The sequence below is a fragment of the Perognathus longimembris genome, chromosome 2 (genome assembly GCF_023159225.1).
Source record: "Perognathus longimembris pacificus isolate PPM17 chromosome 2, ASM2315922v1, whole genome shotgun sequence".
NCBI lineage: Eukaryota > Metazoa > Chordata > Mammalia > Rodentia > Heteromyidae > Perognathus > Perognathus longimembris.
In genome coordinates, this window is record NC_063162.1 from 143,537,162 (window position 1) to 143,555,151 (window position 17,990).

The following is a 17,990-nucleotide window of genomic DNA, read 5'->3' on the forward strand; positions in this document are numbered from 1 at the left end:
AAGGAAGGGAAGGAAGAAGGAAAGAAATCAAAGGCTGAGCATCAGCGTGTAATCTTAACTACTCAGGAGGCTGAGATCTGAGGATTGTGGTTTGAAGCCACCCTGAGCAGGAGGTTCAAGAGACTCATCTCTGATTAACCACCAGAAAGCAGAAGCAGAAGTGGAGGTGTAGCTCCAGTGGTAGAATGACAGCCTAAGGTGAAAAAGCTGAAGGAGGAGGCCCTGGTCCTTAGTTCAAGCCCCAATATCAGCATTCAAAAGGTAAATCAATAAAAACATTCCAAATTTTACAGTCATCCAGAAATATAATTCATTCCCTAATAAGTTGGAGGCTGGGTGACTTATGCAGAACTTGCTCCAAGGACAAAAAAAATAGACTTGGTAATTATAAAAGGCTATTCATAACCCAGTTGTTAGGCTTCTTAAAAAGAATTGAGTCTGAAAATTCTTGTAAGAAAATATAAAAGAATATTTCTAGCTTAAAAAGGGCTGACATTAATCAAGATACATTGTGTTCATAAACTGCTTTGTTAAATGGTAACTCCTTTGTACAACTACTTAAAGATAATAATTAATAATAATAATAATAATAATAATAGAAAAAGGCCTTGGGAGAAACAGGCTTCCTGTAGCCTAAGAGGTTACATTTTCTGGAACTACTGCCAAACACTTTTCCTTCTGTTTGCTCTAAATTGCATGTGTGTTTTCTGTACATAATATACATATGATCATGAAGCTTGTCCCAATGTTTGGCTGCTACTTATTTGAGTGTGAAGAGTCCTTGGTTTTTATTTTGTTTGTTTGTTGTTATTTAAAAAAAAAAGAAATGTAAAATTATTAGAAAGAAAAACCGAGGAATTAGTAAGGTTAGATAATCAAGTTGTTCCTTTATCAATGTCATTTTTGACAGAGGTCAATGAATCATTAGATTCTGGCCTGGGATGGGCTTCACACACAAAGATTGGGTGCCAACCCCCAAAGCAGTGGGGCTCTTGTTTTCCCTCCTATGCAGGGAAGACACTGAAAAGCTAACTGCTTGGTATCCGACCCTGTTCTGGTTGGCGAAGGCCACCTGAAGGCTAAGTGGGGCCCTCCTCGGAGTCCTTGCTTCTGTAAGCTCTCTGCTCTGTCTTCCCATCTCCCCTCCTGTTCTGCGGTTGCTGCTTATTCCAGAAGCTTCTCCCCCAGCGCCTGGCTCAGCTCTGCAGGAAGCTGCTCTCCTCAACCCCTCTCAGGGTGAGAGTCACCCACGTGGGTGGTGGTGCCTTGCTTTGTCAGGAGAGGTGCATTGTGGGTAGGCCAATGCCAGCATACTTTCACATTGCAATGCCCTGCTCTCCTCAGGAGCTACTGCTGTTACACCACGGATGTGGTGGCCAGTGTCGCCTTTGGCGCCCAGGTGGACTCCCAGGCGGCTCCCCAGGACCCCTTCGTGAAGCACTGCCGGCGTTTCTTCTCGCTCTGCATCCCCAGGCCGCTCCTGGTTTGCATCTGTAAGTGGAGCTCCTGTCCGAGGCTGGGGGACTTGTCCTTGGCCCCTAGCATGAGGAGGGGACACAGCTGGGTCTCTGAGTACTGCCCCGTGGGGAGTGTGTCTGCCTGGGACCCCCCTGTCACCCACACAAGCAGCCTGGGCCTCTCACACACAGCGGTGGGGACAACAAGGGAGTTCTGGCACTTATCCTATGAGAAAAAGATTCTTTTGCCCATAGTCAGGCTCTGAAGAAACTGAGGCTTAGAAAGATGGAGCCAAGGCTGGCACCCAAGGCCTGTCCTTTTTCTAGGATGCTTTTTTCTCCCCTCTGGCGAAATTCCCTTCCTCTAGACGCAGATGCATCCTAAGCTAGCAGTGGCAGGATGGGTGACCAGGAAGGGACCTAATGCAAGAAGACTAGTTTATTGATTTTTACTTTTATTTTATAAGTGAGCTTTTGCCCTCTGGCCAGTTCCAGAACCTTCCTTCTTGCTTTTGATGGAGGCTCTGGAGTGCTGTTGATGATGACCAAGGCAAGGATTTCCAGCCATGCTTTCAGGCTGGCAAATTCGATTCACTCCTTGGCCGGCGTCCTTTCTATTTCTGAGTTGATCTCAGTGGGAGGCCCACCCACATCCAGCAGTGCTACCCCCACATTATAGGGGTTGCTGTGAGGGCCAATCAGCTTCTTCCTCGCCCCAGCTTCCCAGGGTGCTTCTTGTATTGAGTCTCCCCTCGTTCATGCCTTCCTCCAAGGGACACATCTGTGTCCCACAGAGCAGGTGGCCCCATTGTCCCAGCCCTGCTCTCCGTGCCTCTAAATAGGCCCAATATTCTGAACTCCCTGGGCATCTGAACAGTCTCTCTAGCCCAGCTCAGTACAGAGCTCTGTGAGCACCCCCTGTGGCCCAGAGCCCCTCTCTAGGAGGATTAGAGGTTCCTGACCCAAGGCGCTGTCTCAAGGACTCAGCTCTGAGGGCCCAGGCTGCTTGTGACAGGACAAGAGGAGCCCATAGCAGACAGGGCAGTGTCCTTGTCAGCTGCTGCAGTGGTCTCGCTCCTAGAAACAATGCGGGTGCCCACTTTGGGGACACGTACCCAGAGAAAGAAAATACAACATGACCAGAAAGTTAGGAAAATAAATGAGCCAATAGTTAATAATAATAATAATAATAATAATGGGGCTGGGAATATGGCCTCGTGGTAGAGTGCTTGCCTCACATTCATGAAGTCATGGGTTCGATTCCTCAGTACCACATATAGAGAAAATGGCCAGAAGTAGAATTGTGGCTCAAGTGGCAGAGTGCTAGCCTTGAGCAAAAAGAAGCCAGGGACAGTGCTCAGGCCCTGAGTCCAAGCCCCAGGGCTGGCAACAACAAAAACAAAAACTAATGTGTGTGCCAGTACCTGGGCTTGAACCTCAGGGGCTCTCACTTTTGCTTAGCATTTTTTGCTCAAGGATGGCACTCTACCACTTGAGCCACACCTCCATTTCCTTTTATTTTTATTTTTATTTTTTGCTGGTTACTTGGAGGTAAGAGTTTAATGTACTTTTCTGTCTGGGGTGATTTTGAACCTCGATCCTCACACCTCAGAGTCCTGAGTAGCTAGGATTCGAGGCATGAGCCCCCGTCACTAAGCAGGCTTCTACCTCTTGCCGAGACTTGACTTGCAGCCTAGGATCTGATCTGTGCTGACGTCAGGCAAAGCTCGTAGCCCCAGATTCTAGGCCTGGAGATGACCATTGACAAGCATGCGACGGACCCTGCAGGGCCAAGCAGAAGAGTGGGTGCATTAGCAGTGCAGCGGGTGCAGTCGTTGGCCAGGTGTCTATCATGTGTGCCCAAGGAAGCATGCGCAGAGCAGAGGTGGAGTGTGGAGGCCTCAGGCCACCCTGCCCCAGGGAGCAGTGACTCCACGTGAGGACACGCCTCTCAAGTGACCAATTCAAGGCCAGCATTTGTTTCCTGGTACCAGCCGTCCAAGAGCCCTGGTTCATTATCACCCAACCCCCTTTTTCAATGCCACTTTTGTTTTTCTCTTTCAAGTATCCTTTCCATCCATAATGATCCCGCTGGCCCGGATTTTGCCCAATAAGAACCGAGATGAACTGAATGGCTTTTTTAACAAACTCATTAGGAATGTGATTGCCTTGCGGGACCAGCAAGCAGCAGAAGAGGTAACGTATTTTATTAGGACACAGCAGAAGAGGTAACGTGTGTTAATAGGACACAGCCTCGGAAGGCAATGGAAACTCGTTTGGCATTGCTCTCTTCTTTCTCTCTCCATCCCCCTCTCTTTCTCTGCCCAATCCCCTATATCACAGTGGCTGTCCTCTACCAAGCCACCCCTCCCAACCTCCCAGGGCCAATAGGAAGCAAAGAGAAAGATGGAGGAAGATCAGCAAGAACAAGGCAGGGAAGGGTGGAGGACTGGGGCCGAGGAGAAGGAGGAAGGGATGTGGGAAGGGAAGATAGTCAGAAGAGAAACCCAGACAATGTGCTTATTCCCTGACAAGGAAGGGAGAATGAAAGCCTTCTCCCTAAACTAGCCTCAAGCGCAGCTATACCAGCCCAAAAGAATTTTCCAAGAATCACACCTGTAACCCTAGCTACTCAGGAGGCTGATATCTAAGTATCATGGTTCAAAGCCAGCCTAGGCAGAAAAGTCTGAGACTCTTTATTTCCTATTAACCACTCAAAATCCAAAAGTGAGCCCTGGTTCAAGTGGTAAAAAGCCTTCCTTGAGCAAAAAAGCTAAGGGACAGGCACCCTGGCCCTGAGTTCAAGTCTTGCCCATTAAAAAAAAAGAATTGTTTAGGCAAATGTGTGCTGTGTAATTCTCAGGAGAATCTGCTTTGTATCAGAACTCATGAGACAGTTTCGTCACATGGCATAACTGAGAGGAATTGGGGCAGCCCTCAGCCCATCCCATGTTCCCTCTCAGGATGGAGAGTGTTCCCAGCAACCCGTGCTGGGGCTCGGGTCTTGTTAGCACGTCTAGAGACGTCCTTCCTCCTTGCACTGTTGCACTCTGCTTGGCACACAGCAGACATCAAGTAAACGTTTGTTGACTGAACTTGGCTAAGAATAGAAACATGGATTTCTAGTATCGAGTCAGCTGTTCTTTAAAGACTTTAAAGTGAATGAAAGGAAAGCCAGGGATGAAAGGGCTTTTCCTTAACCGACTTATGCAGATAGAGCTTTCAAAGGGTTTTCCCAGAGACCAAGTGGCCCTGAGGGTGAAGGCATTGGCCTCCCACGGAATCAGACCCAATTAATGGCTCCATGGCCTGGGTAACGGCCTTGTCACACTCTGGGGACTCTGGGGCAAATGAGTCTGGATCTCGAAGGTGTGGGGAGGTCTCCACAAGCTCTCCTCAGCCCTTTGGCCTACATGGCCGTGAACTTGACATGAATGCACTTGGAAGTGGGGGAAGAATCGGCTAACTGATATGCTTGGGCCCTCGGATGCCATACATAAAGGACGGAGCATTCTGATCTAGGTGTGTGCTTCTCAGCCTTGAGGATGGAGCCCAGGGGACAAGGAATGAAGAACTATTTCAGACTCATTATCTCTGTAAAGGAAAGGCCTGAGACAGCTTTTACATCACCACACACACACACACACACACACACACACACACACACACACCCCTTTCCCTGAACCCCACTGACTGTGAAAACAGGCTGAAAATTTAAAAACTGTTGCAATGAGTGACTTACTCAGAGGTGAGAGGTTATTAAAGATCCAATTACTGGGATTGCCTAGAGCTTTTTCTTTTATAAACTCTACAGCTATTTGTTTCAAACAATGAGTTGATCAGAGAGAAAGGGGGAGGGGGAATCCCCAAATCTCCCATTTACAAACCCAGAACTGCCCATGTCAAGACAGGGACCTGGTTACTAGGAGAACGGGCTCTAAAGCCGTCTGAACTCATGTACATTCCATCAAACAGATGTGTGTTTGCACAGTGAAATGCTGCACAGATGTTCAAAGGTAAATATTTTTCTAAGCTCTAGCCCATGGGTGGATCAGACACCTCCATCTATCAGGGTGAGTATTTTTCTTGGCTATAACCATACACCAACCATCCCTGGCTCAGTCCTAAATGGGCAGTGTTCAGCTAGCCCCCAGGATGCACTGCAAACACAAGCATAAAAGACTACTCTCATGCGCCTTCTGTAAGCAGGAGCCCTAGAGAGCCGGCCTGTCCTCCAGTCTCTTAGCTAGAGGTTGCGATAGATTTCTACAAGATTCCACTGGTCCTTTAGCAGCCTGGCTGAGTAAGGGGAAGAGGAAAAGATGCCAATTGCCATTCTCCTAGAAAATACAGCGTCCACGTACCTTGTATCCTTCCTCCCGGCCACGCCACCACCACGCCTGGAGAGCCGTATTCCATACAACCCCAGGAGGCTCAAATGGACCGCGCAGAGCCCCGGGAGGGCTCTGAGGACCTCAATGGGCTGGGGAGGTGACTCTGAGGGAACCCTTGCCCTCTTGTTAGCTGGCACAGCTGGAGGAAGCAGTGACCTCCTCAAGACCTCCTGAGCCTCAAGGTCAGCCTCAAGGCCTCTTCACCATGAGTCCTGCCAGGCTCCCCGCAGACATGGTCCAAGGTCACGCAGCTGGAAGTGGAGGCACAGAGCTAGTGAGTGCTTTGCATTTTTCATCGCTAGAGTATTTATCGCATGGTGCTAGGCACAGGTGGAGGCCGGGGAGGGGCCTGTCCTGAGAGTGGTTATCATCTCGTAGAGCAGAACAGGTAACCACATACCACATGTGAAATGGCAATATGTGTGTCCCGTAGATACACAGACACCAGGGGCTGGGAATATGGCCTAGTGGTAAAGTGCTCGCCTCGTATACATGAAGCCCTGGGTTCGATTCCTCAGCACCACATATATAGAAAAAGCCAGAAGTGGAGCTGTGGCGCAAGTGGCAGAGTGCTAGCCTTGAACCAAAAGAAGCCAGGGACAGTGCTCAGGCCCTGAGTCCACGCCGTAGGACTGGCAACAAAAACAAAAACAAAAAAAACCCAAATAAATAAATTGCATCCAATTAAAAAAAAAAAAAAGAAACACAGACACCAATGAATTGAGAAAACGCAACAGGTAAAGTACTCTGAGATTATAATGTTTTCCCTGTGGAGGTTGTGCTACTTCTTTAAGCAGTTTTAATCCCATAAACTTGAGAGGAAAAAAAAAAAAAAGAGCAACATTTTGGTGTTCATGCAATGCATCAAAAGGACATTTCAAAGAAGGGAGGCGCCAGAAGACATGTTGTGAATGCTGAAGCAATACCCACCCTCGCTGGAAGTTACAATCAGTGGTGAAAATATGAGGAATATGCAAATTACTGATAAGGAAGGCGGGAGGGGGCAGGGCAAGAAAGTCCTAACCACTTGAGTGGGGTTGGGCTTCCTGAAGGGAAAAGGGGGAGCCGGTGGGACGCAGAGTGCTAAGTCTGGGGCTTTGAAGACAGGCTTCCCCCTCGTCAGCTCCCGACACCTGCTCATTCTGATAACTTGTGCTGTGTATAAAAATGATGGCTCCCTATCACCCCTACATCATGCGTACGTGAACAACAAAGTGCATACTCTTGATTTAAATCGAGAAGGTGTTTTCTGGTACAAACATGTAGAAAGTCCAAACTACATGCCTCTGGTTCCCTCATTTCCTTTATCTCACTGGGGACGTTGAATGCAAATGTTACCAAATGTTTTAGGAAAGAAGCATTATGCGGGGCTGGGGATATGGCCTAGTGGCAAGAGAGCTTGCCTCATATACATGAGGCCCTGGGTTCAACTCCCCAGCAGCACATATATAGAAAATGGCCAGAAGTGGCGCTGTGGCTCAAGTGGCAGAGTGCTAGTCTTGAGCAAAAGGAAGCCAGGGACAGTGCTCAGGCCCTGAGTTCAAGGCCCAGGACTGGCAAAAAAAAAAAAGAAGCATTATGCTAACAAACATGTATTACCATATCAAAATATAATATTCATCTAATATTTAATATCTGTTAAATACATTTAATATTAAATAAATTTAGTACATATTAAATAATAAAAGATTAACTTTGTAATGTTTCAAATACTGATATTATATTTACTTGAAAATATTCATATTAATAGTTATATGTTTATATAAGTATATAAATGTATATATCTATATAAATATATAAAATATATAATATATGATATTTAATTATAACATAATACTGGTAATAATTATGTAAGTATAGAATTATATTAATATATTAAAATATTAATATTGTTAATATGTTTATGTTGTCAAACATATGTAAATATGTTGACGTAGTAATATATATTTTATCTAATTACAAATTTACTTATAGGGCTGGGAACATGGCCTAGTGGCAAGAGTGCTCGCCTCATGTACATGAAGCCCTGGGTTCTATTCCCCAGCACTACATATATAGAAAATGGCCAGAAGGGGCGCTGTGGCTCAAGTGGCAGAGTGCTAGCCTTGAGCAAAAAGAAGCCAGGGACAGTGCTCAGGCCCTGAGTTCAAGCCCCAGGACTGGCAAAAAAAAAAAAATTACTTATATTTTTATTTGTTTGTTTTTGTTTTTGCCAGTCCTGGGGCTTGAACTCAGGGCCTGAGCACTGTCCCTGGCTTCTTTTTGCTCAAGGCTAGCACTCTACCACTTGAGCCACAGCGCCACCTCTGGCTGTTTTCTATATATGTGGTGCTAAGGAATCGAACCTAGGGCTTCATGTATATGAGGCAAGCACTTTGCCACTAGGCCATATTCCCAGCCCATATTTTAATTAGTATCAGTATATTAGTATTTATATATGTTAGCATATATTGTTTATGTAATGTATTAGCATATTTTTTGTTTTATATAATATAATGAATAGTATAATATGTAATATTAATGTCTTGATATGTTTTATGTAATATGTACTAATATTTTGGACAGGTGCACATCATTATACCAGTTGCACACTCACTGTTTTTACAAAATGTGACACCACTTTGTACTTTGTTTTATAAGCTGCTTTTTCATACTTAACAAAGTGGCCACATACTTTTCTAGATTAGCCTAGATAGAATGGCCTCATCCAGAATCGATAAAGGAAATGTGGCACCAATACACAATGCAATATTACTCAACCATAGAAAAGGATGAAATCCTATGAAGCTACATGGATAGAAAGTGGAAGACACGTGATGGGCTGTAAGCCAGACACAGAAGAATGGATACAGTGCTTCCATTTGCTCCCGTGGGGCAGAGCGAAAAGTGGGCCTCAGTGGGAAGGAAGGAACAGTATAGAGAGCAGGTGGATCATGGGTGCCCACTGGCTAGGAGAACAGAAGGGTGACAAGATCATGGCATCTTATTATATACCCTATAAAAATCTAGACGAGTCCGAGGTTCTCAACAAAAAGAAATAAATGGTAAACATTTAAGGAGATGAGAACTCTAATTACCTTGATTTAACCATTATACATCAAATACTTGAATCAGACTTATGCTCCACCTCATAAGTAATTTAATGCAAAGACAAGAATGCCTTGTCTTTTTGCTGGCAGGTCATATTCTGGTCCCCAGAGTGTTAGGGACCAGTGCTCGGCTAGGGGCCATGCAGGTGGCTTCTTATTCTCACCATCTCGGACCCTGTTCCCACTGAGCTCTTTTAAAACCCTGCCTATGACTAGGTATCAGTGCCTCACATCTAAAATCCTAGCTACTCAGGAGGTTGAGATGTAAGGATCACAGTTCAAAGCCAGCCTGCACAAGAAAGTCCACAAGACTCTTACCTCCAGTTAATCACCAAAAAGCCAGAAATAGAGCTATGGTTCAAAATGCCTTGAGCAAAAAAGGAAGCTAAGGGACAGAGCCCTGGCCTGTGTTCAAACCCTACTAACACCACCAAAACAAAACAAAACCTCTGCCTGCAATTTTCCTCTGCCTCCTTCTGGGACTCCAAGGCTGTAATGTATATTTTCCTTTCTGTCCTCAGAGGCGGAGAGATTTCCTCCAAATGGTTCTGGACGCCCGGTATTCCGAGAGTGCTGTGGGCCTGGAGAACTTTGACCTTGTCCACGAAGTCCTGTCTTCTGCCAAGGGCACAGGGGAGCCTCCCCAGAAACACCAGCGCAGAGCCCCGGCCCAGCCTCTGAGTGAGGACGAGATCGTGGGCCAGGCCTTCCTCTTCCTCATCGCGGGCCACCAAATCATCACCAGCACGCTGTCCTTCACCACCTACCTGCTGGCCACCAACCCTGCCTGCCAGGAGAGGCTTCTGAGAGAGGTGGACCTGTTCAAGGAGAAGCAGGTGAGTAGCACCAGCCCAGCCTGGCACACCCAATGGATTCTGAGAAAGTGCTTTCTAATAATAACTAATAAACCACGTCCTCTGTGCATAAGACACACTCAAGTGGTAGAACACCAACCTTGAGCGAAAAAGCCTAGCAAGACTGTGAAGTTTTCGCTTCAAGCCCCAGTACTAGTACCCTAAAAAGCCAAATGGCGTTCATGGCTTGGCTATCTCAGGCAGCCCACGAGCCTGCCCGAGGGTCCTGCAAGGCCCAGGAAGGGGAAGAGGCCCAAGGGCAGCATTTGGCAAGGAGATGTGTTGTTGCCCAATGCTCTGACTGTGGGATTCCTCCTTGAGGGAGAAAGGGAGCCACAAATGGTCACCAGGATGGGCCAAACAGATGCAGGATGAAGAGCTGAGCTGAGGGGGAGGCCCAGAGTGGAAGAAGGTAAGATGAGGCAGATGAATGGCAAGTCCAGGTCTGGGCATTCCTCTGAAATAAGTAAGGCCCCTCTTGGACCAGTGGACTTCCATAGGTGCTGTGTGTGCTGGGTAATTTCTGAGTATTTGTGTTGCTTTGACCTATGAGTTGTGAAAGACAGCCATTTTATAATCTGTGTTTTGAAAGGAAGACTTGGACTGGGAATGTGGCTTAGTGGTAGAGTGCTTGCCTAGCATGCATGAAGTCTTGGGTTCAATTCCTCAGTACCATATACACAGAAAAAGCCAGAGATGGTGCTATGGCTCAAGTGGTAGAGTGCTAGCCTTGAGCAAAAGAAGCCCAGTGACAGTGCTCAGGCCCTGAGTTCAAGCCCCAGGATTGGCAAAAAAAAAAAAAAAAAAAGCAAGATTTTTGTAATGGAATCCTTTCTACTCCATCCTGATGGAAATTGCTGTTACATTCACAGTATTGCAATGTGGCCTGTTCTGTTCTGAGAGATTGTTTGAAAACTGCTTTCTAGAAAACTCCAAGTAGGGAGGTAGAGACGAAGTTATTCTTCCTACTCCGTGTCAGTGTTTTTTCAATATTTGAAAAGTGCATAACTGGGTTACTAATTGTCTCAGCATTTGGCTGAACATGAGCTTGTGGTCAACGGCAAGTTCTCTGTTGTCATGACAACCACTAAGCTGGGTCTCCCCAGCCCCCTGTTTATCCAATTGATCTCTTGAGCCTCAACGCAAGAGTTTCTGTTTACCCTTGTTACTGTTCAAGTCCGTCAGAATAATTCGGAATCATGATTCTGCCATCTGTCGGATTAGCGGCTCCTCTAGCTTTGTGTCACTGGACACTTGGTAAGCATGTCTCCTGTTTCATCCGAATCATCCATGACAAAGTTGACCGGGAATAGGGTTTGCTCTACTTTGACATTGATCCATTCATCAATTTCCTTCTGGCATGGGGTCTCCCCATGCCATGAATCCAAATACCCCCACTCCTACCTAGCGTTCCTGCCTGGTGAGTTTGTTAATATTTGGTTTACACTGAGGAGGGGGACAGAGCAAAGTCGATGGGGATCCGGACTGCAGGAAAGACATAGAAGGTGTCCCAGTTAGGATAGAACTAGACACAGGTCACAAAACCCCAACTCAAACTGTCCTTGGCACAAATGACTCTGCAACTCAGGAATCAGGGTGGCGTGGGGCAGATCTTCACTCAAGCCTTAAAGAGGTGCTCAGGTCTAGGTTCTTGTCTGTACTGCTTGGCACTGGCTTCGTCCCATCCTCTGAAACCCTCAGAAGGTCTCCAAGAATTTCTGGGACCATGCCCTTCCCTGCCTGTCCTAACCAAAGAGAAAGCAGGGCCGAAAATGCCTAGCGGGAGTCGCTAGGGTCACTCTGGTTGGAATGCTAAGGCTACTGCTCAATGGGGGACCAAAGAGATGGGGACACCCATGGCCCAAGTCGATCACACCCCAGCTTTTGGGTTGATCATCGTCAGCTCAGATGACTGGGAATCTGGGGGAGACGTCCTGAGGGAAATTTAGGGTGCTGGCCCAGGAAGGCAGCAGAGGGAAATGTAGGCTGCCGCCTCAAGCAAACCGGAAGGCAGGTCACACGGGAGACTTAGCAACATCTGATGAACCCCCAACATGAGGTGGACACAGCAGGAAGTGAGGGACTCCCGTGGCTGTCTAAGAAGCAGTAAGTTATGTCTATTAAGCAATATCTTCCTTCGAAATTGAAACCTTGCAGGGCAATCGGAGGCTAAAAACAAGGGAGTCTAAAATGTGGTGTTGCTACAGGACCCTAGCAGTTCGTCAGGCCCACCAGCTCGCACGGCAGCCAGGGCTGGGGTGTGACCTAGCGGGACACAGGGCCCCTCCCAGCCAGGTCCTCATGACCTCATCCCATCGCTCTCCCATGGAGGTCCTGGCCACAGGAGGGCACCACCATCTCTCCTGCCCCTGACTTCCTTCAACCTCCCAACTGAGATACGGGGGCCTCTCCCCAAGGGACCACCCCCATGACACTGTGCAGATGCCCCAAGGTACTGACTGAGGAGACCCCCCCCCCCAGGCGTGAACACACTAGTCCTCGAAGGGAAAGGGTATAGACCTTAATGTACATGAAATAATTTGGAGAGATGGGGGAAAGCACATTCTGAGGCTCTACCCTCAGAGGTTCCCATTGGGGTTGGGGGTCCAGGAGCGTGTGTGTGTGTGTGTGTGTGTGTGTGTGTGTGTGTGTGTGAGTCCTGGGACGTGAACTCTGGGCCTGAGGCACAGCTCCACTTCTGGTTTTTTGGTGGTTAATTGTTTGTTTGTTTTTGCCAGTCCTGGGGCTTGGACTCAGGGCCTGAGCACTGTCCCTGGCTTCTTTTTGGTCAAGGCTAGCACTCTACCACTTGAGCCACAGCACCATTTCTGGCCATTTTCTATATATGTGGTGCTGGGGAATCGAACCCAGGGCTTCATGTACATGAGGCAAGCGCTCTTGCCACTAGGCCACCTTCCCAGCTTTGGTGGTTAATTGGAGATGAGAGTTTCATGAGCTTTCCTGCCCAAGATGACTTCAAGCCGTGATCCTCAGATCTCAGCCTCCAGAGTAGCTAGGATTATAGGCATGAACTACGAGCTCCCAGCAGGAACTGATTCTGATGCAGCTGTCCCTAGTCCATTTTAAGAATATAACCTTAGACTCTCAGGGTCAGACCAACAAAAAAAGCAGAGTCAAGTGTCCCTTACCAGCCATGCAAGTCTGAAGGCCATTTCCATCCTCTGGGGAATATTGGGGTGCTTCTTCTTTTCTTTTTTTGGGGGTGGGGGGTCTTCTGAGACCAGGGCTTCAATTCATTACCAGACACTTTTACTCTTTGGCTAGTGCTTTACCAACTGAGCCATGTCTCCAATCCCTGAAGTAGTTTTGGACAGTCATGTGTCTGTTTTAAACAAGAAGCATGATCATCACAAAGGCATTGGTTTATGTAGCCCAGCTCCCAAACTCAATGACTACTCGTAAGTTTTCCTTTTTGTCTTTCTTTCTCTCTTCTTTTGCTTTTTTTTTTTTTTCAGTATAATCGAGCTCTGTTAATATGGGCCATCTGTCAGGACATGGAAATGCAGATGAGATGTTCACACATTAGCTATTTTCCTGAAAATATTCCTGAAGATTTGCATGTAAAGTATGACTTGTTAGAATTTTCCTGCCAGTTTCCATTCAACAAATATTTCTTGAGTGCCAGTTAATGCCAGCTTCCGAGGCTCCCTCCCCTCCCCACACAGCGGGCTGTGCCGGGCGACTTCTTTCCCCCACATTCCTGGAGAACAACCACATCCCCTTAGATGGCCTGTCCTCAGATTTGTCCCGGGCATCACTCGACTCCAGCTCTCTCTCCTTGAGCCATCCCCACGACAGCAACGCCCTTGAGAATGTGCCCAGAGGCATGCCCGTGCCTTCAAAAGGAAGAGGTTACGGTCTCCGTTAACCCCTGTGCACCCTGCTCATATAAGTTTAGGGATTTATTGTTCATCACTGCGAACTCCAGAGTGTGGAGCGAGGCTGCCTTCAGGAATGGCTTGATGCAGCAGCTCAGACCTTGTCCCTCGGTCTCTTGGTTCTACTTGTTGTGGGCGTCCTCCATCCTTCTCTGACTCAGTCTCCCCTAGTCACCCCAAAACAACTGCATAACCAGTATTTTGAATAGTATGGACTCAGTGAGGTGTAGGCCTCCCAGTATTTCCTTTAGCTGTGTCTGACGTCTTTCCTTTGCCTGACCTCAATACCTCAGACAGATCTCTGAGGCTTCTTTCACTTGGAGGCATCAAAAAGCGCAGACTGATGTGATGATTCCGTTGAGAACTCAGTTTGGGCTCCATTCCAATGGCGCCCATCCTCGGCTCGGCCTCTTCACCTGCAGCTGCTGGGTTTGTGAGCAGATCTTCAAGCTCTTCCTTCTCAGGCTGCTCTTGGGGGCTCTCTGGGGTGGGCGGGGAGTGGGGGCTTCTGCGGTAGGGAGGACTGTGGAGGTATTTGCACCGCCCATGTCCTGACCAGGGAGTGGGGCTCCAGCTCCTGCACTGGGTTCGCCATGTGGCAGGTTATTGGAGGTAGTGGGCCTTGGGTGTCTTCTGCAGCATCCACATGCCTGGAAAGCACACATCCTTGCCATGGTAACGTGGCCACGCCCTCTGCCCCTCCCACCACCCTGCCAAGTCTTTCTCCTTCATTCAAATAGGCAAAGAAGACAGGCCAGCAATTCTCCTACATACATAGACCGTGATGTCCGATTTGGGGGCTGCCCCGTCTCTAGGGGATGATGGAGGCCCTCCGCCTTGGCTGGGAACTGAGGGGTTGGAGAGTCACTACCCACGAGCTGATGGCTCTTCTTCCAACAAGTGGGCCTGAAATCCCTCCAAACGCTGGGGAGCTGGGAGCACAGAGCAGGCTCCCGCAAAGGCTTCTTCCCAAGAGTCTGCACAAATCCCACCGTGCCTCTAGGTCAGCGCCGGTGTCGTGCACAGACCCCTCCACCAACCAGGGGAGACAAGCGCAGCATGCGGCCAACTGGCTTAGATCCGGGCATCTGCCCATCCCTGGACTTCAGGAGGGCGGGGGCCCAAGGCTGCACCTGCACCACTTAGATCTTCAATGAGGGACGAGTGGGTGCTCCTATCCCTGTCCACCCCATGACATAGAATTCACAGCCCCCAGACTAGCAGCTCCCACTTCCCAATTTCTTTTCAAGCGGTTGTTCATTTTCCCTCTGAACTTTAGAAACAACCAAACCCAGCTTCCACCCGCTTAGGCACTGGCCTTGGTAGCGATGCGGCCGCCTTCAGACTTGCTGTGGCCTGTGCTGGCCAGCCCATGCTTCCTACCCGTTAGAAAGGAGCCAGGGCAGCCGTGCACCTTAGCGCCTCTCCTGGTCACAAGTGAGTATGGCAGCCACGAAAGTCCATAACTCAGAGGAGCTCCTCTTAGCAGAACTAAACTTCCAGCACATGTAAGAATACCCACAGGCCTGCCTCGCCACGAGGAAAGATCTCTCTGTGTGTTTCTCAGACCACATCTCCAGTCTGGCAACTTCCAGTCTCCTGCCACCAACTTTGACCTCAATGACTTTGATTGCCTTTCTTCACTTGAGGATTAGACTTGTGTGCCAGTGTATATAATATGGTTATAATGCATTTGACAACTCATGCCTCTAGGCTGCTTCTTTTGAGGCCGTATATACATTTTCTCTTAAATCATCTTACTTGGAAATTTTGTCTGTCTTCCTCTCCTATCAAAATTGAGAAAACTCAATTTAGAGCCTTCTTAAATCCATTTCTGTTATGATAACAAAATACTAGACAGGAGGTCATTTATAAACAAGGAAAGTTGATTTTCCTATGCTTCAGAAGACTGAGACTTTAAGAGCCTGGTGTTGACATCGGCTTGGCATGTGGTGGCCTCATGCTGCGTCACAATGTGGCAGTGTCCCCTGAAGAGACAGGGCAGGTGTGCTAGCCGGGGTCTCTCTCTTCCTCTTGGAAAGCCACTAGTGTCATCACCGAGGCCCCCACTCCTGACTTCATGTAGGCCTAATTTCTTCAAAAGGCCCCACTCAAATGTCACCAACTCATAAACCGACAGATTATGTTCCCAACATACAGTTTCTGGAAGACAAACATTCAAACCACAGTATTCCCTCCTGGGGGGGTGTGGCTCCAGTGGTGGGGGCGTGGCTTTAGTGGTAGGGGCGTGGCTCCCATTGTAGGGGCGTGGCTTTCATGATAGGGAGTGACTTCGGTGGGAAAATCTACCATACATAGCATTTCCTTATGCCAGTCACTCAATGTCTCTTCTCCCCTTGTCGTCTGGGTCACACTAAGGAGGAAGTGCAGCTATTAAACTCAACCTTGGAGTACAGGGAAAGGTCTGGCCATTTGTACCACTTGTAAAATTGAAGCAATGCACAGCAATTTTCTCATGGATCTTTTGTCATGGGAAAGTTTCGTGGTACTGTCCAATATATAATTTTGAAAAGGAAGAGAGAAAAAAAAAGCACAACTTCTTTCCATATAAATTGTTTTTGCTATAGCTCGAGCACTTTATGTTGAAATTATTGACTTTTGATTTGGCTAAACTATTCTCTTTCCTTCTCTTTGGTACCAGACTATGCCAGCCAAAATTTATGACCCATTTTCCTTCTGCTTAATTGTTAATATAAATCTACCGTGTAGGGTCCAGTTGTAAATTTATCACAAACAGGAATGGATTGATATATGGCCTCCTTTTTAGGATTGTTTGAGCACAGTTATGCCTTAGAAGGAAGGCTCGATTCTTATAAAACTTCTCTTGAAACACTGCTGTGTCACTATTTTAAATATCTAATTGAAATACAACTTATTCTTCCGTTTTCTCATAAGAATGAAAGACCATTCTGTGCTGGTTATTTCAGCTGATTAGCTCATGCTGCTAGTGTGAGCTAGGATGAGGGTGTGTTGTTTGAAGCAACCAAAGAATCCCAAGGGGAAAAAAGCATAATCTGTGGCCAAATGTGAAAAAACAGTCATTTTACCATATCCAGATATTTCATAAATATATTACATGCCCTTTATCATAGGGAGAGAGTTGAGTAAAATAGTTTGGCACACATTCACTTTCAGCTGGGTGCCAGTAGCTTACATTCGTATTCCTAGCTAATCAGGAGGTGGAGATCTGAGGACCGCGGTTCAAAGCCAGCTCAGGCAGAGAAGTCCCTGTGAAACTCTTACCTCCAATTAACTACTCAACAACAACAACAAAAAAAAAAAACCCAAAAACTGGAAGTGGCTCTGTGGTTCATAGTGGTAGAGTACTACTAGTCTTGAGCAAAAGAGCTCAGAGATAGCACCCAGGCCCTGAGTTCAAGCCCCACAACTGACCTAAATAAATAAATAAAAAGAATTTGAGATTAGGAGGATTCTGATTTGAGGCCAGCCAAGACACGGCGAACAGATCAAAGAACATGAGCCAGCACCCAGAGCAGCAGGGAGAACAGAGCTACAAAAGTGTGTGTGACAGAGCCCCGTCCACAGCCCTGGCGGCCGCCATCTCCCACCCAGTGTGGCCTGCGGGGGAACCACCTGGGCTCCCCATTTCACTGGTCTTGGGTGATGTCAGCGTGGGATCCAGAGCTCACACTGTGAGGTGTCTGGTCCCGAGCCATAGCACTGCTTCTGTGGGAAGGAGCGGGGTGGGGAGTTACCCTGTGTAATTAGTTTATTAACCTTTTGTGAACAAATGATGATCCCAATCATTATGGTGCTGCTCACTTTGGGAGTGGGGAGCTACTCGGCCCTGATGCACTTGGGAAGTCTGTCGACCTTCTACATTAACCCTCCGCGCGGGCTTCCTGGGATTATTCTCCATGGAGGGAAGCTAGAGAGTGGGAGGTGTCAAGAGCCAATTTAAAGTCATTTTCAAAGCAGCTGAAGATGGCGACAAGAGCCTGGGTCTTGTCCCATTCAGAACCCACCCACCATGTCAGTCTTTTTAGGCAGGACGTTCAGGCTGTCCCAGAAGCACCCTCAAGGAGCCCTTGGGATCCCAGTAGCCATAGTCCCCTGAGACAGGCCGTGCCACAATATTGTGACCAAAGAGAACTTCCTCTGATGCTACTTCTCTGGTGGCCAGAAAGAGGGAAGCAGGGGCCATTGTGTGAGGCACCCAGACATGGATCCAACTTGTCCACCTCAGGGTATGTGTTCCAGATAGCTAAGGTGACAGCCCTGAGCCACCAGCACCCAGCTCTCCCCTCTTCGTTCT

At 47.7% G+C, this 17,990-nt stretch overlaps 1 protein-coding gene across 1 annotated transcript in view; it reads left to right on the top strand.

Moving 5' to 3' along the window:
• The window catches only part of Tbxas1 (thromboxane A synthase 1), a 136,148-nt gene that overhangs the window by 87,755 nt on the left and 30,403 nt on the right, over window positions 1-17,990 (top strand). Inside the window, exons 7-9 of the mRNA XM_048340327.1 lie at window positions 1,345-1,493; window positions 3,523-3,653; window positions 9,462-9,776. Coding sequence (XP_048196284.1) covers window positions 1,345-1,493; window positions 3,523-3,653; window positions 9,462-9,776 — 595 coding nt within the window. The remainder of the gene's footprint in view (window positions 1-1,344; window positions 1,494-3,522; window positions 3,654-9,461; window positions 9,777-17,990) is intronic.